The sequence below is a fragment of the Armigeres subalbatus genome, chromosome 2 (genome assembly GCF_024139115.2).
Source record: "Armigeres subalbatus isolate Guangzhou_Male chromosome 2, GZ_Asu_2, whole genome shotgun sequence".
In the NCBI taxonomy this organism is placed as follows: domain Eukaryota; kingdom Metazoa; phylum Arthropoda; class Insecta; order Diptera; family Culicidae; genus Armigeres; species Armigeres subalbatus.
This window is the reverse complement of record NC_085140.1, coordinates 90,023,682-90,048,191: the sequence shown is the minus strand read 5'-3', so window position 1 is coordinate 90,048,191 and position 24,510 is coordinate 90,023,682. Positions and strand designations below refer to the sequence as shown.

The window sequence follows — 24,510 nt, the reverse complement described above, 5'->3', positions numbered from 1 at the left end:
ATTTAAACAGATAACACTAAATCAACAATTTGATGTCCCAATACTAGGTTCGAGCGTTCGAGGCCACATCTCTCCATCCTCGGCCTCATGCTCGCCAAATCGTATCTGATTAGCCCCCCTAGCTCGCTGCGCTCTACGCCTTCTTGTACATGCCGGGCCGGAAATTAAACACCTTGCTGCCTAGCATTCTTATTTAGCTACCTTAGGGGTACTGGATTCGACGTAGAGGTGGACGAGCTCGTGGTCGTCAATATTCTAATAAACGGACTGTTTGAGCATGTTTGATATGTAAGCAGAGATCCCTTCCTGTGCCTCTACAGAACCCTGAAACATGATAATTCAATATATGGCACTTTGATGTGAATGCAAGCTGCGGCTTTTTCCAGCTGCTAGCAAAGGCATCAATTGCTTCTTCAAACCCATGCTCGATTTTCACGTTTTTATAATCATTCAGAAACTGATGATTGAAATATTAATTAGAAATTTGTTAATGTTTCAGTAGAGTAACTTACCGTGACGTTATCCTAAAGATCGCGATTCAAGTGAACCCTATGCAATTGGTTGATGCCTCATTTGTTTTAGGTTCACCCACAGCTCTACTCTACCTGGCCTATCTCGAGCAACTTGAAAATCGTATTAACAACTACAAACCTGATGTGCAGTGGCGGAGGTGATTACAAATTCAATATTTTATTTTCGTTGTTACCGGAAACCACAAGATTATGCACACAGCATGCAAAAATCTTTCTTTCTCTGGTGCAATTTTCCTTGATATTTTCTTTGGAGACATTCGATATGCCGAGCTCACTCTTGAAAGTCGTAGAATTTTTCCTTACCGCTATCCTTGAAGTCATTACCAGCCCGTTTGCGTGGAAATTTCAGATAGTGATTTTGCAAAAGCTTCGTCAATTCCAATCGTTACGGCATCAGACGAAGATCCAACCTGTTTTATAATGATAAACGACTACGCTGCCGTCACATGTATGTTTGTCCTATGTCTATGGGACAATTATGCGTATAACGGCAGTACTTTACTTCAAACAAATATTTGTGCTGCCGGTTTCATTCCAATAATTTCTATCGTACTCCAAGTTTGATCTTTACTTCTGATGCTCACATACATTTTTAATAGAATACTAATTTCAAAAGGTTTTGCTCATGCTCAGAATGTTCTCGCCTTTAGTGCGAAAGGACGAAAAATCGAGCGAAAAAAGGATGTTTTACCGCCACCTGTTTTATTCCACCCAAAAATGTGTTTCTGAAGGGAAAACGTCTGATAAATCGTTTGAAGGGGGTTTCGTAGGCTGGAAATAACTGGAAGTGGTCCATATTGCCTTATTTTACCCCATTTTGACCCATTTTCAACTCTATTTCGGAATAATAAAAATTCAAGATCACATTTATAAACAAACTAGCTTTATGTACCCGGCCTTGCTCGGAATTGCCAGTTTGGTTCGAAGTTTTTTTCCACAATCGGAAAATGATAAAACCAATTGGTCAACAGGGTAATTGTGTTTACTTATTGATACTTCATCATTTGATTAAAAGAAGGCTTTTAGAAACACTGACTGAAAAAAGGGATCGTGGGTTTGAATAGCCATATTCCGAGCAAACGTCTATTTCTAAAGAAGGAAAAACCTCAACCGATGCAATATTCCGGGCAAACGCATATTTTTCAAGAAGGGATCACACCCACCATTGCCTTATTCCGGGCAAATGCCTACATTTAAAAAAGCAGTCACATCCACCATTCAGAAGGAAACACATCCTTCATTGCTTTTCACTGAGCAAACCATGATTCCGATGAAGGGTAACAATTACCATTGCTTTATACCCAAATGCATGCTTTCTATGAAAGATTTTACTGATGCTGTTCATAATTATCCCAAATGCCTTCATGTCGAATGACCTTAGGCCAAATAGTGTTATGTTAATGGCCAGCTTCATTCAGGGAAATGTCATATTCTTGGATATGTGTATCGGGAAGTATCGTTTTCGGGAAATATCATTTTCGTTAAAGTCATTTTTCGGAGAATGTTATTATCGGGAAAATGTTATTGTCAAGGTCTTGATATTTTTGAGGAATTCGGGCAATTTGTTTTCGGAACATTGTACAATGTCAAAGAACCTCGGGTGAACTAAATAAGACGGATTATAAATTAAGACGTTTTCTAAACAATAGCAACCCCAATAACCTCCCGCATTCCAAAAGTCCCTACCAGCCTGTCTATAATAGTTTCCTTTGGGTAGAGAATACGTGTTTACAAAATGAAAATAAAATGACCTACCCCTATCCACTAAAATCGTTTCCTTGGGACAGACAATATTTGAAAAAAATTTGGTTCAAATCGGTCTATCGTCGCCTCCTTAACATGAAGAATATGTGTTCCAAATTTGGCTGAAATCGGCCAAGGGGCTTAGAAGTTATACTGAGTTGATCGAAAACTAAGAAATACCCCTCCCCGCACACCCTCCCCCTTTTACAAATAGCATACTTAACCCTCCATTGTCGTCTCCTTGAGATAAAGAATGTGGAAATCGGTCAAGGGGTTCAGAAGTTATACTGAGTTGATCGATAACTAAGCAATACCCCTCCCCGCACACCCTCCCCCTTTTTCCGAAGAGCATGCAATCGTCGTCTCCTTAAGATTAAGAATGTGTTCTCCAAATTTGGTTGAAATCAGCCAAGGGGTTCAGAAGATACACTGAGTTGATCGATAACTTAGCAATACCCCTCCCCCCACACCCTCCCCCTTTTTCAAAGAGCATCCCCAACCACACTATCGTCGTCTCCTTAACATGAAGAATGGTTGTTCCAAATTTGGTTGAAATCGGCCAAGGGGTTCAAAAGTTACACTGAGTTGATCAATAACTAAGCAATACCCCTCCCCCCACACCCTCCCCCTTTTCCAAAGAGCATGCTATCGTCGTCTCCTAAAGATAAAGAATGTGTGTTCCAAATTTGGTTGAAATCGGCCAAGGGGTTTAAAAAGTACACTGAGTAGATCAATAACTAAGCAATACCCCGCTCCCCACACCCTCCCCCTTTTCCAAAGAGCATCCCTAACCCCCCTATCGTCGTCTCCTTAAGATAAAGAATGTGTGTCCCAAATTTGGTTGAAATCGGTCAATGGGTTCAGAAGTTATGCTGGAACATACAGGGGTTAGGCAAAATGATTGAGATAGGCAAAATTTGGCCCAAATTCAAATCCTTATAACTTTTTCAAAAATTGATGAAATTGGACAAAACCGGAAGCATTCAACGGCAAATTTAGTCAAGATTTAGGAACATGCACGGTCACGAATACTGGCCACCGGACACCGGAGATGTTCCGGATTTTCGGAGGCCATGTCAAAAACACATTTTTTCTGCCGCTCGTATTTTTGTGTGGTTTGAAGTTACATCGATGAACACTATTTTCCTAGAAACTAGATCTTATTGAAAATTGAATGCGGGCTGTTGCGCTAAGATCCGTTGAAAAACATCCGAGATATGGCCATTTCAGTAAAACTGGTTCCGGATACTATGGTCAATTATGTATATCCTTCCAATCACGTATATATTATCCGGTACCATATCAATATTGGTATCAAACTTCAAGATTTTTCATGAAGATGCTTCAGGAAGCATATTCAGGGTGATCAGTTGCTCTGACCACTCTGTAGTAGGTTCCAGGTGCCCCGGGGGAAGTGGCCAATTTGAAAAACATTCAGAACCCTATCAATATGGGTATCAAACTTCAAGATTTTTTATGAAGATGCTTCAGGAAGCATATTCAGGAAGATCAGTTGCTCTGACCACTCTGTAGTAGGTTCCAGGTGCCCCGGGGGAAGTGGCCAATTTGAAAAACGTTCAGAACCCTATCAATATGGGTATCAAACTTCAAGATTTTTCATGAAAATGCTTCAGGAAGCATATTCAGGATGGTCAGTTGCCCTGACCACTCTGTAGTGGGTTCAAGGTGCCCCGGGGGCAGTGGCCAATTTGAAAAACGTTCAGAACCCTATCAATATGGGTATCAAACTTCAAGATTTTTCATGGAGATGCTTCAGGAAGCATATTTAGGACGATCAGTTGCCCTGACCACTCTGTAGTAGGTTCCAGGTGCCCCGGGAGAAGTGGCCAATTTGAAAAACGTTCAGAACCCAATCAATATGGGTATCAAACTTCAAGATTTTCCATGCAGATGCTTCAAGAAGCATATTCAGGACGATCAGTTGCCCTGACCACTCTGTAGTAAGTTCAAGGTGCCCCGGGGGAAGTGGCCAATTTGAAAAACATTCAGAACCCTATCAATATGGGTATCAAACTTCAAGATTTTTTTTTAAATGCTTCAGGAAGCATATTCAGGATGATGAATTGCCCTGACCACTCTGCCTGATGATCAAGAGCCCCGAAGGAAGTGGCCAATTTGAAAAACGTTCAGAACCATATCAATATGGGTATCAAACTTCAATATTTTTCGAGGTGATACTTCTTAATGCATTTTAGAACCAGCAGCTGTCATGATCACTCTGCAGAAGGTTCCAGGTGTCTTGGGGAAGTGACCAATTTGCAAAATGTTCGAAACCATATCAAGTACTCAATACTCATTATCTAAGTTCAAGGTTTTTCATGGAGATGCTTTTGGACTCTCCTGTCGAATAGAGTTCGCCGCCACACGAAGTTGACCATCTACAAAACGCTCATTAGACTGGTCGGCCTCTATGGCCACGAGAGTTGGATGTTGCTGGCGAAGGACCAACGCGCCCTTGGAGTTTCCGAATGGAAGGTGTTGCGGACTATTTATGGTGGGGTGCAGATGGAAGCCAATGGAGGTGGTGGTGGAGGCCAATGAACCACGAGTTGTAACTGTTAGGAGAACTACCACATGGTACAATTTTGGCGGTTACGGTGGGCCGGGTATGTAGCCAGAATGTCAGACGACAACCCGATTGAGATGGTGCTCGATAATGATCCAACCGGTACAAGAAGAAGAGGCGCGATGCGGTCACGGGGGATCGACCAAGTGTAAGATGGCCTGCCATCAATGGCAGCAGGTCGCAAGCATGACTTAGCAATTGTGTGGGGTGCTATATCTTGACATGGCCATGGTCCTATTATGGCACTTAAGGGCAAAGTGAAGCCTGCCGATTATCAAATTATTTTGGAAGACAAGGTATTTGTTGATATGATGACAAATCCTGAATATGACGTCTGTTTTCATTTTTGCGAAAGATCCGCAGGTCGCGTTCCACTTGGTCGATCCACCGTGACCGCTGCACGCCTCTTCTTCTTGTACCGGTCGGATCGAAGCATCATCTCAATCGGGTTATCGTCTGGCATTCTGGCTACATGCCCGGCCCATCGTAACCGCCAAAATTGTACCGTGTGGGTAGTTCTCCTAACAGTTACAACTCGTGGTTCATTTACCTCCACCACCATCTCCATTGTCTTCCATCTGCACCCCACCATAGATGGTCCGCAACACCTTCCATTCGGAAACTCCAAGGGCGCGTTGGTCCTTCGCCAGCAACATCCCACTTTCGTGGCCATAGAGGCAGACCAGTCTAATGAGCGTTTTGTAGATGGTCAACTTCGTGCTGCAGGGGCCCTCCTTAGCCGTGCGGTAAGACGCGCGGCTACAAAGCAAGACCATGCTGAGGGTGGCTGGGTTCGATTCCCGGTGCCGGTCTAGGCAATTTTCGGATTGGAAATTGTCTCGACTTCCCTGGGCATAAAAGTGTCATCGTGTTAGCCTCATGATATACGAATGCAAAAATGGTAACTTGGCTTAGAAACCTCGCAGTTAATAACTGTGGAAGTGCTTAGTGAACACTAAGCTGCGAGGCGGCAATGTCCCAGTGGGGGATGTAATGCCAATGAAGAAGAAGAAGAAGAAGAAGAAGAACTTCGTGCTGCGGCGAACTCTATTCGACAGGAGAGTTCAAAAGCATCTCCATGAAAAACCTTGAACTTTGATGCTCATTTTGATATGGTTTCGAACATTTTGCAAATTGGCCACTTCCCCAGGACACCTGGAACCTACTACAGAGTGATCATGACAGCTGCTGGTTCTAAAATGCATTTAAAAGTATCACCTCGAAAAATCTTGAGGTTTGATACCCTTATTGATATGGTTCTGAACATTTTTCAAATTGGCCACTTCCCCCGGGGCACCTGGAACCTACTACAGAGTGGTCAGGGCAACTGATCGTCCTGAATATGCTTCCTGAAGCATCTCCATGAAAAATCTTGAAGTTTGATACCCATATTGATAGGGTTCTGAACGTTTTTCAAATTGGCCACTTCCCCCGGGGTACCTTGAACCCACTACAGAGTGGTCATGACAGCTGCTGGTTCTCAAATGCATTTAAAAGTATCACCTCGAAAAATCTTGAAGTTTGATACCCATATTGATTGGGTTCTGAACGTTTTTCAAATTGGCCACTTCCCCCGGGGCACCTGGAACCTACCACAGAGTAGTCAGGGCAACTGATCGTCCTGAATATGCTTCCTGAAGCATCTTCATGAAAAATCTTGAAGTTTGATACCCATATTGATAGAGTTCTGAACGTTTTTCAAATTGGCCACTTCCCCCGGGGCACCTGGAACCTACTACAGAGTGGTCAGAGCAACTGACCATCTTGCATATGCTTCCTGAAGCATCTTCATGAAAAATCTTGAAGTTTGATACCCATATTGATAGGGTTCTGAACGTTTTTCAAATTGGCCACTTCCCCCGGGGCACCTGGAACCTACTACAGAGTGGTCAGGTCAACTGATCGACCTGCATATGCTTCATGAAGCATCTCCCTAAAAAATCTTGAAGTTTGAAACCAATATTGATATGGTACCGGATAATATATACATATATACAAGGATATACATATATGACCATAGTACCCGGAACCAGTTTTACTGAAATGGCCATATCTCGGATGTTTTTCAACGGATCTTAGCGCAACAGCCCGCATTCAATTTTCAATAAGATCTAGTTTCTAGGAAAATAGTGTTTATCGATGTAACTTCAAACCACACAAAAATACGAGCGGCAGAAAAAATGTGTTTTTGACATGGCCTCCGAAAATCCGGAACATCTCCGGTGTCCGGTGGCCAGTATTCGTGACCGCACATGTTCCTAAATCTTGACTAAATTTGCCGTCGAATGCTTCCGGTTTTGTCCAATTTCATCAATTTTTAAAAAAGTTATAAGGATTTGAATTTGGGCCAAGTTTTGCCTATCGCAATCATTTTGCCTAACCCCTGTACATACAAACATACATACAAACATACAAACATTGAGTTTTATATATATATAGAAGAAGAAGATAGAAGATAGAAGATAGAAGATAGATAGATTTTGGTGAACTAGTGTTAAGAAATGCATGGAAAATCTTTAGCAAGCCGTTTGCATATTTTTAAAATGAATGAATTGCCTTTTTTGCCTTAATTGACAACGATAAAATGGTATTATTCGTATATTTATAAAATCGTATTATAGCCTGTCTCATTTTGTCCCAAGTGACCTTGACCATCCGGGACTCGCATGGGTTTGCATCAGTCATGCAGTTCTGCCTCTTTTGTGAACGATAAGCGTACTTTTTCCAAAGGTGTTTTCTTTTTCAAAGTCAATCACAATACACTGAAGTCGGTTTTTACGAGGGGGAAAAGTACCGCGTAAATGGAAACTTCCTAAAAAACGCCAAGACATTGGCTGCAAGAAATAAATATGTTTTCGACTATAAAAAAATCGAAATATTTGAATTTTAATACTTTCAGGAGAAATATGGGACCATAGTTTTACCTGAGCTGATCAACAAAAGTGTATTGAAATAAATATTGATTCACTTAAGGCTACAATTACCGTCATCCAGTCATTGACGAGAAAGACAGCCACGTGCTCGTACCACCCCCCAGTAATAAAACCATCCACTGAGGAGGAAAAGCAGTCTCCAGCTGGATGGGGGAAGTATTTTTGTTTCATAACTACATCATCCAATAGTGAATACATAATTATATCTGGTGGATGCTTCGTGTGGTTGTATTTCGCTTTAGTTTTCGAAAAAACTGCCTTTTGCAACATTTTTTCCCAAGAGGGGAAATCGACGATTTACTCTCACAGTCTCTTATGTATAAGAGAGCGTGAGAGTAAATTGTCGATTTCACATCACGCTAGCGTGATGGTCTTGCTAGAGTAAGCGCATCTCACGGCTATTATTGTTAAGGTCTCGAAGTCGACTCCCACCGCAGCCCACCACAGATTTTTTTTTCTGATTGTTCTCGTAAAAAGTGAGTGAGAGGTGAACTGCCGTTCTACGCATGCATGTACCAAATTCAAAAAACGACAAACGAGAAAATGGCATTTGAAATTGAACCCTAATTTTCATTGCTGACGTATAACCTGAATGAAATATAAAATTATTACATGACAGAACCATTCAGAAGACTTAATATCATTGAAATCATTCATATTTTTCACCCACAAATAGAATTTGCGACAACGATCATGAAAATAGTTTGGCGGGACAGTTATGCCGAGAAATAGAGCACTTGTTTTGTGGTTTCTACGCATATCAGCCCCATTCAGTGTTTGATCTCCTGATTGACTACTGCGATTGACATATGTCTCCACATGCTTTATCTATGGAAGTGAACCATCCACGTGGTTGAAGTGATTATGCCGCTTAGAATGAGTATTGTACAAATAGCCCCCATTAAACCAGTGGAACAGGCTAAGATTGGAAGATCTAGACAGAAAACGCTATTTCAATGTGTGTTGCTCCATAAAAAAGCAGAATCCGCCATAATGGGTAATTTAATCACCGCGAGACAATTGTGCGTAGAAATTAAGCAATGGGACAAATAAACTTGATGTTGTTTTCAATGATTTTCCGAACAAAGTTCGAAAACGTTTAGAGTTTTCTTAAAGTATGCATCAAAATAGACTACTCTATGGTGAAAAGTCAAAATCCACAAAAACTAACATGGGACAATTATGCGTAGAAGGGCAGTGAAGTGATGAAACGAAAACAGGTTTTCATCTAGCAGTCACGATTTTCGTTTATCTTCCGAGGCTAACTCCATAGAAAAAAGTAATGGATGGAAGACCATCTTGGAAAATATTACAGATTCAATAAATCTTCATGAATTAGGTTGAGATTTTTGTCTAGATGTTAATTGAAATCGAAGGGTGGCACTTTGAATCTGTTGATAGCAGTTCAAAAATCGTTTTTTTTTCAATTTCTACTAAGGTCTGTTGCAAAAATGGAGCGATGAATATTTTTATAAAAAGACATGAATACCGTCTTCGACCAGTGGTCGTACAGACTGAACACTTAACACCCAGCATGAGACAATGCACTATGGTCCAGGATACAGAATCTTTTTCCGATCAAAAGTTATAATCGTTTTTCTGTCAAAATTACATTTTTTTCATAAGTTGATATCTCCGATGTCAAAAAATTGGGGATATGTTATTTTTTTATCTCAAGTTTCGCCAATTTTACTAAAATCATGTTTTTTTAAATAAATTGATATAACTCGACAACGGGAAAAGATACATACGATATTTTTATAGCAAAACACGCGTTTTAAAAAGCCTCAAAAGTAATATTCGTGAGAAAGGAAAAATAAAAAATCTACAGCTTTAACACTTTTTATAAGTTTTATCATTATCATTGTATTGCAAGATTTACGAGAGCTACAGAAAAAGTTTTTTAGCAAAATTGATTGGAATAAGCTGCGCTACAACTTTGTAGAACATAACATGTCAATATTCTGAGAAATAAAAAAAATCAATTTTTTTATATAGGGTGGCCCCTATTTTTTGGTAGAACCATAATGATGGCCTTACTATTTCGAGCAATTTTGTAGAACAACAGTTTTTTTTTCTAAAAAATATAGTTTTGGCGTAAAATGCATCTTTCCGCGTAAATCTGTATCCTGGACCATAGTGCAATGGACAGGACACAAAACACCCTGTAACATGATAATTTCCAGAATATCATAAATTAAGTATTTTGACGCTTTCAAGTTATTTACGACATGCTTACATGTTGGTCGAACATTACATCGCTTGGATGTACATTTCTATATTTCTTCACACAGCTTGTTCCCATGAACAAATCTGGGTCATGTCGTTTAACAGCTAATTGTTTATATTTTACAGTTCAATACCCATCATGGGTGGCAACATTCTAGAACAATTGCATTCCCATGCATGTAACACTGAGTCATCAAATGACAACACATTGCACCACTTGACAATCGGTCTAGTGGCATCGAATTTCATGAGAACATGCAAAGCGCAAGAACATTCCTTTTTCTGTTCTTCGCTGACCTAACCCAACAGCGCATAGGTTGAACTAGCAATGTGTTTGTGCATGCTTATTAGTATTGGTTAGTATTCTTCTGATTGGACAAACTGGAAAATGGGTTGTTCCTATCTTCTAGTTAAGCAACGTACTAGATTAAGCCGATAGGTTAGCTGTAAGCAAAGCAACTTAATAAAGAACAGATTATCGACAACCATCGTGAAAACTAGACTTCTCAGTGTTTTCTTATTTGAGATGTGAATTTCTTAAAGGATAACGAGTATCCTAAAACCCAGTGGACCAGTGGAGAATTGATCGATCACGAAAAGTTTCCTCCTTACCGGGGCGGGAATCGAACCCACACTCCATAGCACATGCGTCTAGACGATTGACGTCACTAACCGCTGGACGACGAAGCCCGTTGTTTACTGTGAGAGGCATACTTTCGAAAATGATGAATAGGTCAAAAATTGAGGATATTTGTAAAATTAAGCTAGATTCTCCCTATGGTATTTGGGTAACAATTAGGCCGATGGAAACATTTAATAATCAATGATAATATTATATTTATTTAATAATCAAAAATGGATAAAATATATGAGCTTTTACTAAATTATGTAAAGAAATAAAGAAAAAATGTAAATAATGTCGATGTTGTGTTAGTCTTAGACAGGTTTCATTAAAACTTCAAGATAGACGCACAAACCATCTATCTAATTTTGATCACAATTTATCATAATCATGTTTAATTACTTGCAAAATACTGAACTCTGAAATATTATTCATATAAGACCGTAAAATCCAGTGATTTTTGGTTTTAAAATAGCGAGGTGAGAAATAAAATATGTATATACATAGTTCATGTTTTCAACTGTCAATGCACATAAGTTTTTATAAAACCTTACAGAACATATTTGAAACTACATAAAGGGATGCACCGAATGATGACGTATTTTCAATCTCCACCGCACGATTTTGATTAAATTTAGCGCTCACCTGCAGCACGCATAGTTCCCAAATTTAAGCTCTAATAGATACACAATTTTCGAAGATCTGTGCGTTTAAAATCACGAGGTGAAAATACAAAACGTAAGCATTACGAATCGCGCGAAATCCACTGCACTGTTTTATCTGTCATCATGAGATTAGTTCTAAAAATGTTGCTTCGAAATATCTTTGAGACAAAATTGCTGTTCGGAAAGGAGGCCTTTTTTATCTCCAGCTCACGATTGTACATACCGTTATTTTCATATTTTGCACAAAATTCCTTCACCAAAGAATACATTCACGTTTGCTTACCTGCAGCATGCCTAATTCCGGAATTCGAATCCCTTCGGACCCATATTTCGACAGATTTTTGCTTCCAAAAATGCGAGGTGGACAAAAAATGTAAACATTATGGGAATCATCATTTTCAAGTGTCACTTTGAGATTAGTTCTAGAGTAGTTTAGGCAAACATATATGTACTTGGAAAAAAGACAAACTTGTTATTTTGAAGTGAACGTTTTGCCTTTCTCGTATACTAAGTATACGTAAAGGCTATATGATCGCTCCAAAAACAAACTTTTTATAGAAGGTCCGGAGAGAGATGAGAACAATATCTTTTTGTATAACGCTTGTAATGCTGTTATGAGACCATTTTTTCATCTCAAATTTTAAAAGAAGTTTTTGTGTGTTACTTGCGTATCCTGAACAAAGCCGTCGGTAGGAAAAACATTACACGTCGGAGGGAGACGCTACAATACATGTTTGGTTGACATGAGTTTTTTTTCTAATATGTACCTTATTATCGCGATTTTTTTCAGGCCGGGAAGCTCACACTCAGCGAACTGGACTATCGAAATTTATAACTGGCGCCTTATGAATCTTCGACCGATTATTCCACCAGCATTGCTTCTTATACGCAGTTACCTTCCCAAGTATTCAAGCGTCGATGGGTGTGCGGTCTAAATACTAGCTTCCTGACCCCGACGTCCATGGTTCGAATCCAGTCTACCGCACTTCATTTTTTTTTAATGAAATTCATCATTCATGAGCAGGGAATCAATTTTTTTCGAATGCTCCTGCGAAACAAGCGACAAAAGAGAACCAACGACAAAGCTTTGTAGATAATAATGACAAAGATCCGAAAAATTTTGTCAGCAACAAAAATGAAGACAATCTTGTTGCTAACTTTTCATCCCATTATTTTGCATTATTTCTAGTGAAAATTTCGGTTTTATGTTATCATAGTTTCTGCTCTTATGGAAATATTCGAGAATCGAACAATGATTACAATTAGCAGCGTATTTTCGGAAATATCAGAGCATGCAAGGCAAATGACTCTTGTCATATTGTGTTTGAGTTCTGATAAAGGTTTGTCGCTAGGTCCGTTTGTCAGTAACAAACTCTGTTGATGATAAAGAGTATATTGTTAGGCGTTGCTCGAATATTAATTCCCTGTTCATAAGGCAACATATTGAAAGTCATACCGATTCCTTGTGGCAAATTTTCATAAGGCGTTTGATTGAAAATCATACGTCCATTTTCCTCAGTGATCACTTATTGGCATGAGTGTAGTCCATAGCGATTATCGGCAAGTTATCGATTTGGCTGTCATCAACGAAAAGTAAACGACTGTCATCAAAGAGATTCTGACTTTGGTTTTGGATGCTCTAAGTTATTTTAAATGTTCAGGCGCGATTTACTTTTTTAAACTTTATTTATGTGTTTTCATGTTTCATGCGTGATTAATTGAACGTAATTCGTATCGAACGTAGATGCGGTTGTTTAGTTCTTTTTTGTGCGGTCGGAAATAAAATCAATTAGCTTGCGATTAAACGTGTTTCGTATCGAACGCGGATGGGGTATTTAGTTCTGTTATGTGCGGTCAAAAAGTGAATCAATTAGTGTGTGTATGAGATCCGGGTTATCTGTGATATTTTGTTCAGTGTGGGGCAATTGATAATCAAGATAATCAACGCGATCACGAATACTTGTACATTGAAGGTGAATGTTGATCTCAACTTATAATCCGTTGGTTCTCTTTATAAATACAGCTGATCTGCAAATAACGGACCACCACCTTTTCAAGACCACCATTTTTGCAGGAGAAAGTTGATCCGAGAACCGAGATAAATTTTACTTCATAATAGAAAACACAATCGCTTGGCCTACGTTTTCGAAATTTTGATTAATAAATACATTTGAGAGTGTACATTAGAGTGATTCAAATTTTGACTTTTTCGCTCCCCTGTGCTTAAACGATTGTTTTTGCTATTTTAATAGTCCTCCCAAATTTTTAGCTGATTTGGATGTAATTTGGTTGTGCGCGTGCCGTTTGAAGGTTATTTGAAAATTACAATGAGAATTGCCACTTATGTAAAGGATCGTTTCGTGAAGCAGCCCAGAATCTATTTGAATATATTTAATGGATCGCCATCATAGAGTAGATCCTACGCTGAAAGTAAGTTGTTGTTGCGAAGCAATCTGACTTTTGTGAGCAAAATTATAATGAAAACAGAAATGCTCATTTTTGATATTGATGTTATTCCTAAATTTCCTATGTTGCTAACGTATTCATACATTTTTAGAGCTTAATCAGCAATGATGGGGGACGATTTTTCACAAAAGTTACTGTTTTCATAGTAATTTTCATACAAGCTTCAAACTGCTTGTGCTCAGTCAAATTACATCCAAATTAGCTAAAAATTTAGGACGATTATTAAAATGGCAAATGTCATCGTTTAAGCTTAGGGGAGCAAAAAAGTCAAAATTTGAATCACTCTAGTGTACATATTTTCACTTGACAAATTGGAATTTTCAATACAAATATCAAAATCTATGGTAATTTTGACGATATTTTTTTATAAATTTAAAAAACAACCATGAATTGAAATTTTTTTGTTGATTTTTTAATAAAACAAAAAAAACTAAACCACTAATGTTAATCGATACTCAAGGGTTCATCAATTCTGCACAATAACAAACAATATACAAGTAACTTTTCAAGTAGAAATTTTAAAATAATGACCCCAGATCCGTTGACATCTCCTATCCGATCGTTCAGCTTCTGGCGGTTCTGTTCAGCAACCTCTTCAGCTGCTTCAATCAAACTAGCAGCACAATTCAATGCGATTTGGTTGCCACTTGTATGTAACCGAATTCAGTTGTAAATAGTCGTGTACAAGTCGCAGACCATTATCATTGGTAGCGGAATGAAGGATGTCCGTACCAATGACAGGGCGCAAGGAGCTTTTTTCTCGACGATCTTTACATCATGTGTTGGGCACTCTTCGTCGTATCAAAGCTCTCATAGAACGTATCCTTCACGTTATAAGGCTTATCGTTTGTTAGGATATGCATGCTGATCAGGCTGTTGCTAAATAATTTGCCATTCATTCTGAATACGCAAACGCGGTCGCCCATCGGCTTCCACCGGCTAACTCGCTTCATCTGCTTCCCGATCACCATGAATCCAGCTTCACGTTCTGCTGTGTCGCCGTCGCTATATTAGATGTGGTACTTGAATGAAGTGTTTGCGATGAGATCTTCCGCACGGAACAAGTTCTCCGGTTTTGGGCCACCGTATTTCCTGGATTGCTGCCATGCTCACGCTACCCTACTGGAGCTCACGAGCCAGGAGCTCAACATGTGCGGGTTCATTCAAGGTTCTCTCGTTTCGGTTTCAAGATCCGACTTTCCAATCGTTGTCCTTTATTCGTTGCCGGGTCTGAATCCATACAATCGCTCAATAGTAGTTTGTGCAACAAGTTGCAAAAAGATGATTTTTTCAGCACGAGTTTTACTAATATAGATAAATACTACGAGTGCTGAAAAAATCGTGTTATGCAGCGAGTTGCACACGCTATTTTTTGCAATGACGAAAAATGGACTTAAATTTGATAGATCTGTACCAAAGTTGTACAGTCTACTTTACTCCACATGATCATTCTTGCCAATAAATTATGTTGCCGCAGAAAACAATCAGATTCTATGTTACCGTGCCACATTGCATAGTTCGATAAGCCGTGAAGTGTTCATTAAAGCACCCATTTCGTTGGTATGGAAAAGTAGGCCGTTTTATCATTCAAAGACGAACTGTAAACCAGGTACCTATTATGATCAGGAATTACAAAAAAACATTTTTTTTGCACTTTCAATATTTTTGACATAAATTAAACAAAAAATGGCATTATAGAATTTCACTCGAACAAATTTTGATTTTTTTATTGAGATATTATTCATCTGCTCACTCAACCCGCCCCAGCGCTTCTGTTAGTCTGGTCCCTATAAGTTCGACTGTACTGTCATATATTTTCCGAAATACACAGGATTTTATTTTTACGCGATTTTTTTTCGCTCGTATTTTTGATCGTGTGACTTCAATTTGCCACCAAACTCTTCGCAACATGTTTCAAAAAATCCAGAATAAATCAAAGAAAAATCACATGATAATTAATATACGTTAAACATTTAGGATGAGTGGAAAATTGAGAAAATGTAAATCGTGTAAAAACAAAATCCAGTGTATATGCGTTACTTTGCATCGGGGAAAGAGAAACCGACCGTCGGGAAAGTGAAACCGATAAAATTAAGTTTAATTATGAAAATTAATAACTTCAGCGAGTAAAATTTGAGCAAATAATTGCCCCGTTGCTCCAAAATCAACGAGGACTATTATAGTTTCACTCTTTATTGGCTTCGTGGTTTGTGGTTGACGTGGTATGAGGGTGTGTTCTGTGCGGACGATAAATTTCTGGTATGGATAGCGCACAAATATATGTGTGGAGTTATCGTTAGGTTGGATTGACTGAATTACTATTGAACATGTAACAAATATGTACTATATACCGTGGGGAACCGAAATACGTACGGCACCGGAATCCGTCCACCTTATGAGATATCAATAAATTAAAAGAGACTGAAGGTTTTTTATTAACAAATAATTTATCTTATCCTGTTCATATACTTGACAGTAAGCTTTAAGGTCATTGAGATGGAAGTAGGGTTTCAAATCAAAAACAAATCGCCCACCAAACGTGGACCTACTGGCGCTATTTGTTTGCGTGTGAACATAATTTCACCAAAATTAACTGTGTTTTAATTGAACAATCAATCAAAGGGATCGCCTTTCAAGGTGCGTATTTAACTGTTTACAGTGGTAGTTTAGCTGTACGGATTTTGATCCTTTGATTCGAAATCCGTCCACGGTGTACAGATTTCGGTACAAGAGGTGTTGATTTAATTCATTATTTTATCATGTTTTTCATAGTTTCTGATGTGTAAATGCGTAACACATCAAAAGTAGAAGCCTTTATGCTCATGTATCAACGATAATCGTTTCATTTGCACTCGATTCCTATTTTCTAGAGACTTTTTCAAAAAATTGCACGCAAAGGAATAACAATCAATAATAAGGAGCTGTCAAATCGTATGGATGCTTAGCTTCTCTTCGCACTTCGCGTCTACTCTGGCCGCACCCTAAGTGTACGGATTTCGATGCCCCATGGTACTTAGATACGGTGATAATAGTTTCACCATTTATTAAAAGAAAAGTTATGTTAAAGAACCCGTCACTTAAGATTGAGTTCTATCAAATAACTAGCGGAAAATATCCTACTTTGCCCAGGTCGGGTGTTTATGTTACAAATGCCACATACTGAACTATTTGTAGCGCCGCACTCTAGATCAGTTTCCGTGCAATTGTTTTGCTTTCCTTAACAGCTGGCCCACAATTGTATTTTAATAATTTTTCACCTTTCTCAATTAAATTCAGCCACTTTTTGAATATAAAAACGTTGCGGACCCCAAAACGAATCGATTAGAGAAAAAATCTTGTAAATCGCTCAACCCGTTCGTGAGTTTAAACGTCACAAGGAGATCTTAACTCATTTTAATTTAAATAGATAGATAGATAGATACATAACGAAAATACTCATTAGAGCAACAATGAGGAAGACAATCTCGAATAAAAATCACATTACTCATAAGTTTCATTGCCCACAATATAACTGTTGAAACTGGAAATACTCTAAATTTTAGTAGTTTCACTAAAAACAAAAATTATTTTAATTTTCGTGGGAAGAAAGAGAGGCGATACTGTTCTACTTAGCTGGTGAGTAGAAAAAGCCAAAGTGTATGTCATGTGTCCTGTGTTACCTACGAAACTATACAAATTCATTAACACTAACGCTAATGAGTGTAACAAACCGTTCATAAAACGTTGTACAGTTCATGTCTGCTATGACAGCATCAAATTTGTTGTGAGCATCTCCAAAAATAAACTTGAATACACAAATTAAATTGCACTTCGTGTTTTGCACACCCATAATAGAAAATTACATTACGTGTTACAAATCTTATCCAAGCAATTTACTGCAAAAAATAATTCTCAGAGCTCAGTTTCCGAGAGCACCATAATTAAGCTTAGTCTTAAATTACTCGCTCTGGTCCTCACAATCCAATTAACAACACTTCTTGTTTTCTTCCATTTCCAGCCAACGCGAGTGATGAATTGCACCAAATTAGTTCACCAAACCGGGAATACGTCTGCCTTTCAGTGAGCAAGATTGTTTGTTAGGGTAGCATATAAAAATTAAAAATAAAAGAAACTAAAACCTGCCCCAACGGTGGAGCATATCCCGGTGCTCATTTGTGAATCCCGCGTGAAGAATTATGCAACGTGCTGCGCTGCACCACGTGCCTGGCGACCCGACCATTAGTCAGTGTGACACGGCAGCGTCAGTATAATTGAAAAAGCGCATCCTCGTCGTCCCAGTCGGCCCCGGTAAAGCGGCGGATAGTCAGACCTAGAACCGAATCAGGATTCACAGCACGAACTACCGAGGCCAGGCTGACGCTGGACGGTGCGCCACATCGCGTGTGTGTGTTGGTCGGGCCCGCGTAGTGTGAAGTGGCGGGATTTAGTGGGTGCTGACGCAGGGTCTCGGTGGACCCATGTGGGACAACAGAACGGGACATCTCATTAAACGAGGTGGCAAACGTGTGAGCAGATGGACGAGCCATCGTGGGCAACTGAGTGGAGCATACAGTCAGTGGGGACAAAAGGGGTGTGTGTGTGAGTGCGTCATTACAGTGAGGCGTTTCCTATAATTGGACGACACGACGAAACGAATCGGCAGGAGCAGCGGGGAGGCACCGAGTGAGCAACAATCGTATCCATAAATGAGCAGATTGTAATTATACGCTAGTGAAAATGTTGGAGAAATTAACGTTCTATGTTGGAGTCTATTTACTACTGTTGCACAGCAAGATTAAAGGTAAGTGATCCGGTGTTGGCATTGGTTGCATCAGTCTGCATAAGTAGCAATTATCGTTGCGTGCACATGACAGGATTTAGATGGGATAATTTAATTATACGTAAATTGTACAGTAAAGATTAACATTTGCATGAATGAAAAGTGCTTTGGTTTTAATCAGCACAAGATGAATGCGTAAAACTCGAAATTTACATTATTTTCACGACTTGCCAAAAGACCAAAAAGTGGCGCACCATTATAAACTATTGAATATATTAAAAATATTGAATGCATATTGAGCTTATAACAGATCTATTACTGAGACGAAGATAGTTATAAACGATTTTTCAGCATCTCTCTACAGTGATTTTATACGTCGTTATTAATTAAATAATCGCCTTTCTCGATTAATACTGACAACAACATTGACCACAAAGGAATATAAATCAAATTTAAATCAAACTACCGGTATCCCGACTTATGCACTATACTGTTTAGTTATTAACACATTTCTGTATTGTTAACAAAATATACGTGGAGGCCATATGTTCGCTTGGGCTGCAAAATGGTGTGTTGACATCAAGGAAGGAGCGCCCAACAGAGCTCTGGTCCCCACAAGTTCCTATCTCACGCTTCCACGGGTCGTCCGATGACAAAAGACCGCCAGCTAAGGGTTTTGTACTTAGCTGGTAGTGCAGCTCTGGGCACTGTTGTCCTTCTGACATCAGCTAGAGTGAGAAGGTACGCCTCGAGCGTCTATTCACCAGGAGGTGCGGCTCAAACAGCGTCTGCATGGTACCCAGCGGCTGATCAACGAAATGCTGTATCGCGTCATCTATATCTAAGGTGGCAGCCCCACCAGCGCGATGTAGGTAACGCGACCCCGGTAAGGTTGCTTAATGAAGCCTCTCAAATACCACTAAAAATGGAGATAGAAGAAAAAGAGAACGTTATGTTTGGAAATTGGAAACTCGGTACCTGGAATGTCAGGACCCTAAATGAACCTGGACGAGTGAGCCTTCTGGCTCGCGAACTGCTGAAGGTTGGAGTGAACGTGGCCTACAGTAGCTCAAAAACACTTTTGCAGAAACATCCAAAAACAGTAAATTGCAGCTGGACTACACAACTTACGATGAAGAACTATGATACTCATTCAGATCTTGGAGAATTTAATACAGAATGTTATGCTGAAAACCGCGAGAAGATTCGAGTTTGCCCGGCTAAGTTATTAGCATTTCTCTGCAGTGGGGTTTGAGCAAATTTCGTTTCTTTTACCTTTGAAAAGAAATAAATTCACCCCTACAACACTCCAGTGAAATGCTAATATCTTTGCGTAATAAACTCTAATCTTCTCGCGGTTTTCAGCATAACGTTCTGTATTTTATTTTACAAGAACTGAATGAGTATAATGGTTCTTGATCGTAAATTGTGCCGTCCAACTGCAAATCACTGTTTTTGGAAGTTTCTGCATACATTTTTCCATATAAACTTCCAACGAGTTTAGCACTGCCCAAACGTTGACCGATTTGGCTGAAATTTTGTCCAGAGTATCAGGGCATCAAATAGAACCGAATAAGAGGGCGGCCCATCAAAAAAATTGAAAAAAGTTTTTCCCATACTAATTTGAGCCACCCTAACGTGGCCGCTATTCAAGAAGTCCGATGGCCAAGATCCGGAAACGTGAATTCCGAGCCGTGGACCCCACAACCAACACTGCATTAAAGTATAACATCTATCACAGCGGCGGCGGAAAAGCAGAGCATGGAGTTTGTTTCGTAGTGATGGGCAAGCAGATGAAGCGAGTGATGCGGTGGAAACCCATTAGCGAACGAATCTGTGTGTTGAGGTTACGGGACAAATTCTTCAATTACAGCCTAATCAACGTTTACGCACCGAGAAACGATAAATCCGACGACGTGAAGGACGCGTTTTATCAATGTCTTGAGAGTGCCCAAAGCATGACGTGAAAATTGTTATCGGAGACGCTAACGCTCAGGTCGGTAGAGAGGACTTTTTACGTCCCATAATCGGTATGGGGCCCTCCTTAGCCGTGCGGTAAGACGCGCGGCTACAAAGCAAGACCATGCTGAGGGTGGCTGGGTTCGATTCCCGGTGCCGGTCTAGGCAGTTTTCGGATTGGAAATTGTCTCGACTTCCCTGGGCATAAATGTATCATCGTGTTAGCCTCATGATATTCGAATGCAAAAATGGTAACCTGGCTTAGAAACCTCGCAGTTAATAACTGTGTGGAAGTGCTTAATGAACATTAAGCTGCGAGGCGGCTCTGTCCCAGTGTGGGGATGTAAAGCCAATAAGAAGAAGAAGAAGAATCGGTAGGGAGAGCCTTCACTCCGCTACCAATGACAACGGCATACGGCTAGTAAATTTCGCTGCTGCCAGAGGATGGCCATCAGTAACACCTACTTTGCACGAAAGAATACCCGAAAGTACACCGGGAGACACCGAAATGGTGAAACTTGCAACCAGATAGACCATGTTCTGGTGGATGGGCGCCATTTCTCGGATGTTATTGATGTGCAGACATTCAGAGGTCCGAACATTGACTCTGATCACTACTTCGTTGTCAGTAAAATTCGATCACGGTTGTCAACTGTATCGAACGAAAGATCACAGCCAACGATGCGTTACAATATCCAGCGATTGTCGGCTGAAAGAGTATCGGCTGAGTACCGCCAGAAGCTCGACAAACGAATAAGTGCAATCAACGTTAGCGACAACATCAACGATCTATGGGAGTCGATCCATGGAGCGGTGAGCACAACAGCACGAGAAGTGGTAGGCACTGCACAGAGGCGACTCAGGACGGGTTGGTTCGATGTGGAATGTCAGAGAGTGACAGACGAGAAGAACGTTGCCAGAAGCCGAATGTTGGTGTCGGGTACCCGATCGAATAGAGATCGGTACAAGGAAGCAAGAGCAGCCGAAAAACGAACTCACCGCAGAAAGAAGAAAGAGTACGAAGAACAAGTTATTAGTGAGGCGCAGGAAAAAATGGAGCAGAACGATATGCGGAGGTTTTATGAGTCTGTCAATGGCGTGCGGAGAAAGACAGCGCCATCTCCCGTCATGTGCAACGACCTACAAGGGAATTTGCTGACAGATAAAACCGAAGTGGCTGCCAGGTGGAAGCAACACTTCGAAACTTTGTTGAATAGTGGAAATGACAGTGCATCGGTGAACAGAATGAATGTTAGCGACGATGGACAAGCTGTGGAGTCACATACACTAGATGAGGTTAAAAAAGCTGTTAAAGAGCTGAAAAACAATAAGGCTGCGGGGAAGGACCAGCTCCCGGCTGAACTTCTCAAACATGGCAGTGAGCAGTTTTAAGAAGTTCTGCACCATATTATGTCGAAAATATGGGAAGACGAGGAAATGCCTGCTAGCTGGTTGGACGGCCTCGTTTGCCCTCTCTTTAAGAAAGGGCACAGACTGGAGTGCGCCAATTACCGAGGAATAACCCTCCTTAATTCGGCGTACAAAATTATGTCCCGTATTCTGTTCAACAGATTGAGACCGCTTGAAGAGTCTTTCGTCGGCGAATACAAAGCAGGTTTTCGTGAGGGCCGATCAACGACGGATCAAATGTTTACCCTGAGACAAATCCTTGATAAATTCCGGGAGTACAACTTTCAGACACATCATCTGTTTATTGATTTCAAGGTGGCGTACGATTCAGTGAAACGGAATGAATTATGGCAAATTATGCTTGAACATGGTTTTCCGGCGAAACTGATACGGCTGATTCGTATAATGTTGGACGGATCGAAATCAAGCGTAAGGGTTGCGGATGAAACATCGACGTCATTTGTTACCTTAGATGGATTAAAGCAGGGTGACTCTCGAATCTACCGTTCAATATAGCGCTCGAGGGAGCGATTAGGAGAGCTGGCGTGCAAAGAATTAGCATTATCACAAGATCGCGTAGCTCCTGGGTTTTGCGGACGATATCGATATTATCGGAATTGATTGCCGTGCCGCGGAAGAGGCTTTTATGCCTTTTAAGAGGGAGACAGCGAGGATTGGACTCACGATCAATACCAGCAAAACGAAGTACATGGTGGCTGGCAATCAACGTGGGTTCATTAGTGGTGGTGGTAGTGAAATGGTGTTGGATGGTGAAAGATTTGAAGTGGTGGAAGAATTTGTGTATCTTGGAACATTAGTGACGTGCGATAATGATGTTACCCGCGAGGTGAAAAGGCGTATTGCAGCTGCAAATAGGGCTTATTACGGACTTCGTAATCAGCTTAAGTCCCGTAGTCTGCAAACGAAAACAAAACTCGCCCTGTAAACTACTCTGATTCTTCCGGTGGCTTTATACGGCCATAAAACATGGACGTTAAAGGAGGCTGATCGGAGAGCTTTCGGAGTGTTTGAGCGTAAGGTGCTGCAACCAGTCTTACAACCAAATGACCCTTTCGGCCAAATGACCCTTCCGGCTTAATGACCTTTTCGGCCCAACGATCCTTTCGGCTAAATGGAATCTATGACAAAAGGTCGAAAGACATAAGGTCGAAAGGACAGAAGGTCGAAAGACAAAATGACGAAAAAACAAAAGGTCGAAAGGACAAAAGGTCGAAAAACCAAACCTCGAAAGGGATAGAAGGTCGAAAGGACAAAGGTCGAAAAGACAAATCGCCAAAAGGGACATAAGGTCGAAAGGACAAAAGGTCGAAAGGTACAGAAGGTCGAAAAGGACAAAAGGTCGAAAAAGACAAAAAGTCGAAAGGACACTCATCTCATTAATCAAAGTTGAAGAATGAGTCATTTTCAAAGAAGGAGAAATTACTATGAAACTATATTATGAATGTCTCGATAGTTTTGTTAGAGATAAAGCAGATTGTTGATTTTGGAAATGAATAAAACTTGTATTGGTCGAGACAGAATTGGCAAAAGGACCAGTTGGCAAAACAAATTGTCCTTTTATTTTTCACTATTTTCAACAATTGAATAAAATGCATTCAATGAGTGCAAATAATAGATGGATATCAAGGTTTTCTAAATATCATTTCGATCTGTCAAAATAGGGCACCATTTTGGAAGATCAATGTGATATTTAGAAAACCCAAACATCCATCTTTAGTTGTACTAACTGAATGAATTTTAATTAATTGTTTAAAATTGTGTAGTTTTGATTTTGATTGAACTTTTGTTTTTTCGACCTTTACCCCTTTCGACCTTTTGTCTCTATCGACCTTTTGTCTCTTTCGACCTTTTGTCCTTTCGACCTTTTGTCCTTTCGACCTTTTGTCCCGTTCGACCTTTTGTCTTTCGACCTTTTGTCTTTCGACTTTTTGTCCTTTCGACCTTACACACTTAACTCATTTCACCGTATTCGGTAAATTTTACCGAAATCTCAACAGCAGAACTGTTCGGTAATTCATTTTACAGATTTTTTGTAATTTTTCCCATTCCTCAACTGTCAAAATCACCGAAAATCAGTTAAATTTTATTTATTTTAAGTGTGTATGTCTTGTAAGAAACTCCTGTAGTGTCCTTACACCCGTGGAGCGGACGTCCAAACGTCCCACACTAGCTCACCTTGTAAGGGGCGTAAGGGGGGATTTTATCTCAGGGTCGGACTACTACACCTGCTTAGGGGGCACACGAACAACGTCACTGAAGCGGAAAACCACAAAGAGCCAGAAAATCTCATGCACGTCAAGGCTAGTAGTTTAATAAATGAAATTACCTGGAGAAATACATTTTACTTTTTTTTATTTGTTTGTTTTCATTTGCTTAGGTTAATGTTAGTTCATAGTAAGTATCGTTGCGGCCGTTTGTAGTTTTGTAGGAGATCTCATGACTTACATTTCTTGACAGGTGCTCGCCGGGCCGGGAACGATGTGTCCTGTCCGACAACGTCGTGTGGCGGTTCCAGAGAAATCCGGGGGGGAGGTCCCAGTTTCCGACGTCTTGCTCGACCGTAACCCTAGGAGCACAGTTGAG

At 40.2% G+C, this 24,510-nt stretch overlaps 1 protein-coding gene across 1 annotated transcript in view; it reads left to right on the top strand.

Moving 5' to 3' along the window:
* LOC134209849 (zwei Ig domain protein zig-8-like) overlaps nucleotides 1-24,510 on the top strand; it is a 374,125-nt gene that overhangs the window by 169,215 nt on the left and 180,400 nt on the right. The window contains exon 3 of the mRNA XM_062685871.1: nucleotides 17,776-18,558. Within this exon, the coding sequence (XP_062541855.1) occupies nucleotides 18,495-18,558 (64 nt within the window). The 5' untranslated portion in view covers nucleotides 17,776-18,494. The remainder of the gene's footprint in view (nucleotides 1-17,775; nucleotides 18,559-24,510) is intronic.